General features: G+C 49.1%; 1 protein-coding gene across 1 annotated transcript; it reads left to right on the top strand.

Annotated features, from left to right (window-relative positions):
• The first annotated feature begins 1078 nt into the window (after positions 1–1078).
• On the top strand, positions 1079–3947 carry LOC147884363 (uncharacterized). The gene is made up of 7 exons (XM_087398716.1): positions 1079–1501; positions 1873–2030; positions 2133–2404; positions 2526–2619; positions 2718–2979; positions 3100–3157; positions 3256–3947. The coding sequence occupies exons 1-7, from the start codon at positions 1219–1221 to the stop codon at positions 3473–3475; spliced, it is 1347 nt and encodes a 448-aa protein (XP_087254842.1). The 5' UTR covers positions 1079–1218; the 3' UTR covers positions 3476–3947.
• Positions 3948–4178: the final 231 nt, after the last annotated feature.

The raw sequence follows: 4178 nt of genomic DNA, 5'->3' as shown, positions 1-4178 counted from the left end.
GTTCACTGCTACTGTGCAAACCAGCCACGCTCAACTTGTAGCATAAGCATTTCAATAACCATATGTAGCAAGCCACAAAACACAAAGCTAGTGAGGCAACTTCTTGAAACCTTAAGCACTACAAATAGGAGGAAAGCCAAAGGCCATTTACATTTGTCCTACCTGAAAGATCCCACATCCCAAATTTCATTGAGTTGTAAACCATCCAAATGGTACCAAATCAAGAGTAGGTCCCCAAATATTTTCTAATAGACAATGGTGAAATGGTGTTCGTTAGAGGACATTCCTGTGTGTATGTGGAGGAATAGGAGACTCAATGTTCGGAGGAAATCTCGACATGTTCCCTCGTGTTTGAATACCTTCACAAAGCAAGATTTTCGCTAATGCTGAAGGAGGTTTCTGTTCTTCTGTCTCACACTCATTCATTGGAGGAGCTCCGTAGCATAGAGCTACCATCGCAATTTTTTGTGATGTTAGCCACATTATTCGGATGCCCTGATTGTAAGGCGAATTTGGCGCAGACCTCCCAAATTCAGGAGTTCCAAATTTCTTGGTGGAGCTTTTCCCTACGTGGGAATGCTCTCTTATGGGTTGAGGACTTGCTTTGGCACCATCCCTTGGACACAAGATGCCTATCCACCAGATTTGCTAAGAAAAATGGTTTTCCACCCGTGCGAGGGCAAACACTAGCAAGCCTTTAGCGCCAAGCAAGCTGATTCGGATGTTTGGCCCGGGTTCGAATGCACTGGTGATTGTGATGGCGTTTCCCAATGGGCGTGACTTCGAGCGCTCATTTCTTTTATGGAGGGGGGGTGAAAGCTTGTGAAACGATGGAAAAAGCAGGTGCAAATTTTCATTGGTGATCTGTACAATCCGGGATGGTTACCGTGGGTGTTGTGAGCTGAGTCGGGTTATTATATATGTGGTTAGGTTAAGTAAAGGCAAAGGAAAGGGCAAAAAAACAAGAAAAAGCTACAGGTGGGCGCCATTTTTTGCACATTTCTAATTGACTCCTCAACAAAAACGCACATGCTCGAAAAGCCTCCCTTATATCAAACGCACCACCCGTCTTCAATTCACCATCCCCGTCTATCTTTCCGTCACCTTCCGTCCATCTTCCCGTCCTCTTCTTGGCCATTCCGTCCATCTGTCTCCCCCTCCGTCGACTGTTTTCCCTACTTCCTCCCTTTCCGTCGTCACTTCCTCGTTCTTCACGCTATGTCCAGCGACTCCGTCGACAATATGCCTGCTGAGCACTCCTCCGCCATCGCCGGCCTCTCCCTCAAGGCCCGAGAGAACGCGTCCCGCACCTTGAAACGCATCTTCGACCAGATCAATTCCGCTCCTGATAAACCCGCCTTCCAGAACCTCCTGCTCAACGCCGTCGACGGCCACAATGGCCATGGCGCTGGCAAGTCCCTTGTACCCACCTCGACCGAGGAGTCCTTGCACCGCACGTCTTCAGCGGAGCTACCTGAATCCGACCTCGATCTGAAGCGAGGTATGTCTCATCTGCTTCATCTCTGTTATCAGCCTCTTTCATTTCGGCTTTTGCAAGCTTTTTCGGCTAGAAGAGGCGAACCGGCTCCTTGTGGACGGTACTTCTTTTCCTCTGGGCATGAGAGGAAGCTAGCCCGGGTAGGTGATCGAAGCAGACGGCAAATAAATTTTCGGCAGCGTGGATTAGAGTAGAGCAGATTTTCCAGAGCACCGCCAGGACTACAAGTATGCCGCGACCGAAAAGAATCGTCACGGACGCTGTAGTCTCACTCTTAGATCTAGAACTACGGTGACCAGGGAAGCCTGTACTGCCGCTTTGCAGAGATCTAAACATTTCACAGTGTACTCAAGGAACGTATTGCTTCTGAACAGGAATGCTGCAGGAGAAGAAGGATTTCTTATCTCTGCAGAGATCTTCGGAGACGGGTTTAGATGAAGCGACAAAGTCCGAAAGCTGTATCCGAGCCTCCCCGCAGCGCTCGGCGGGCACTGAAAAGCCTTCAGCCTTCCGTCCCATGAAGCAGCAATCTGTGAGTGTGCACAGGATTCTTCAAACTTCTGTTTTGCAAGTTTGTTCGCAAGGGGATGTATCTGGCGTAAAACGGACCTCTGATCCCTGTTGTTCCGTGCAGAAAGACAACATCACGTATGGTTCTGAGCTTCGTCCAAGCCTGTCTTCGCAAAGTGGCAGATGCATTTCCCCCGAGCTGTTCAAGGTCCATACCTCAAACCAGTCAGAGCAAGAAGCAACCGACGAGCAGTTGAAAGAACGTACTTTCGTAGGTCTCCAAAAGTTGCAGGAGGCTAATCCAAGAGTTTTCCGCGCCTCTTCACCGGCGCCACCGTACATGGCTCAGCAGAACGGATTCTTCCCACCGCACGGGATGATGCAAGCTGCACCGAGGTAATTTACAGGATCTGTAGCCAAAATCTCAGTTGAACCCTCCTTACCTTCCTGAGTGCTAACCAGATCGATTGCCATGCTTTCCTTGGGTTCTAACTCGATCAATGGCATGCTTGCGCAGGCCTTCTGCCTCCACTCAAAGGCAGCCTACCGCGTCATTGACAATCTTCTATTCTGGCATGGTGCATGTCTACGACGATGTGCCTGCGGATAAGGTACACTTTTCTGTCGATGAAGCTTTGCGTGCTCGTTGCTGCCTGTTCTTGCACAGTTTGAAGGCGGGGCTAACTGTGGTCATACTTGCGTACGGCAGGCAAATGCCATCATGCTTCTTGCCGGCAGCGGGAACTCATGGTCCTCTCATTTCATGAACGCAACATCGGTAGAGATGAACAAAGGAGTGAGCAGCGGGAACTCATGGTCCTCTCATTTCATGAATGCGCCAATGGTAGAGATGAACAATGGAGTGAGCACTCCCGCAACAAGGGAAGTGGGAGCGCCATCATCCGCATCTGCTCCCTCTTCCACATTCTCAGCAGACAAAAAGAATCAGCTCGTTAAACGTTCCCACACAGGTACATCAGTTGTCTGCATATGCATTTGTGATGTCCGTTCTCTGCAGGCTTGTTCGATTCTGTCGGTAGAGCACTGTGTGGGCCGTTACTGAGTTTCGCTATGGTTGATGCCTACTGCAGAACTTCCATACGCCAGGAAGGTGTCACTAGCAAGATTCTTGGAGAAACGGAAAGACAGGTAGGGTTGGACGCCTTCTCATTCAGGTTGTTGGTTGGTTTCTTGGAAGCTCAAGGAGTGGTAGATGAACAGTTCTGTGCGGTATGGAAACTGTGCAGGGTGCAGGTGAAGGCGAGTGTGAATCAAACGAACAACAACGCAATGGAGAAAGGCGAAATGTCATGGGTGCCGGAGCAGCAGCAGCAGCAGGCGAGCTCCAAGAGGCTGTGCTCGAGGCCACCATCGCCGTCCCCCCCGAGAAGCAGGCCTGCGTCCGATTACGGTGGCGATCAATCCAAGCCTTCCACACCTCCCACCACCCCCCAGCGCATGGTTTAACAATACAACACGCTTCGCATCGCAGCATGGCTAACAGAGCCTTGTCCATAGCAATTTTTTGGCAACGCATACACAGATTGTAAGGTATTCTTTGGTCGTCGTCTCGATGAAGCTCACGAAGCTTTCGATGGGGTTGTGAGCTACCCTCCATGCCATCCATATCCTGTAAAAGCAGAACTGCTGGCGGGTTGTTGGCAAATACATGATTTTTTTCACGGAATTGTCATTTGGGCACAGACATCTCTACACAGTTTTCATGTTTTGGTTGCGTGAATCTTTGTCGAAAACGTAGGTTGATCAAATACTCGAAGCTGCAGACGTTTATCGTCTTAAAACACGCTTCGCATCGCAATGTTTTGGCAACCCATACACACAATAATGTAACCTATATTCTTTGGTCGTCGTCTTGATCAAGCTCACGAAGCTTTCGCTGGGGTTGTGTTATCCTTCATGCCCATCTTCCTGTAAAAGCTGCGGATTGTTGGCAAATACACGATTCATCTCATCACAACATCTTGGAGACGATTAGTCATATACACAAATTTTGTTGCGTGGATCTTTGACAAAAACGCAGGGTGATCAAATATTCAAAGCTGCAAGCCGTGTGTTGGCAGTAAACTTTGATTCCATCACTACACACCTTTTTGGCAGTCCGTTTGCGAGCATTTAACTTTTAAACGTGTAGTTAAATACCCCTCACCGT

The sequence above is a fragment of the Dipteris shenzhenensis genome, chromosome 27 (genome assembly GCF_047967505.1).
Source record: "Dipteris shenzhenensis isolate YYH24624 ecotype China chromosome 27, Dip_SZ_1.0, whole genome shotgun sequence".
Classification (NCBI taxonomy): domain Eukaryota; kingdom Viridiplantae; phylum Streptophyta; class Polypodiopsida; order Gleicheniales; family Dipteridaceae; genus Dipteris; species Dipteris shenzhenensis.
The sequence above is the reverse complement of the archived record's forward strand: the minus strand, read 5'-3'. Positions and strand labels throughout refer to the sequence as shown.

Coding starts and splice junctions, on each gene's coding strand:
- LOC147884363 (XM_087398716.1), top strand. CDS start 1,219: ATGTCCAGCGACTCCGTCGACAATATGCCTGCTGAGCACTCCTCCGCC. Junction 2,980..3,099: donor CGTTAAACGTTCCCACACAG/GTACATCAGTTG, acceptor TGCCTACTGCAG/AACTTCCATACGCCAGGAAG. Junction 3,158..3,255: donor TTGGAGAAACGGAAAGACAG/GTAGGGTTGGAC, acceptor GAAACTGTGCAG/GGTGCAGGTGAAGGCGAGTG.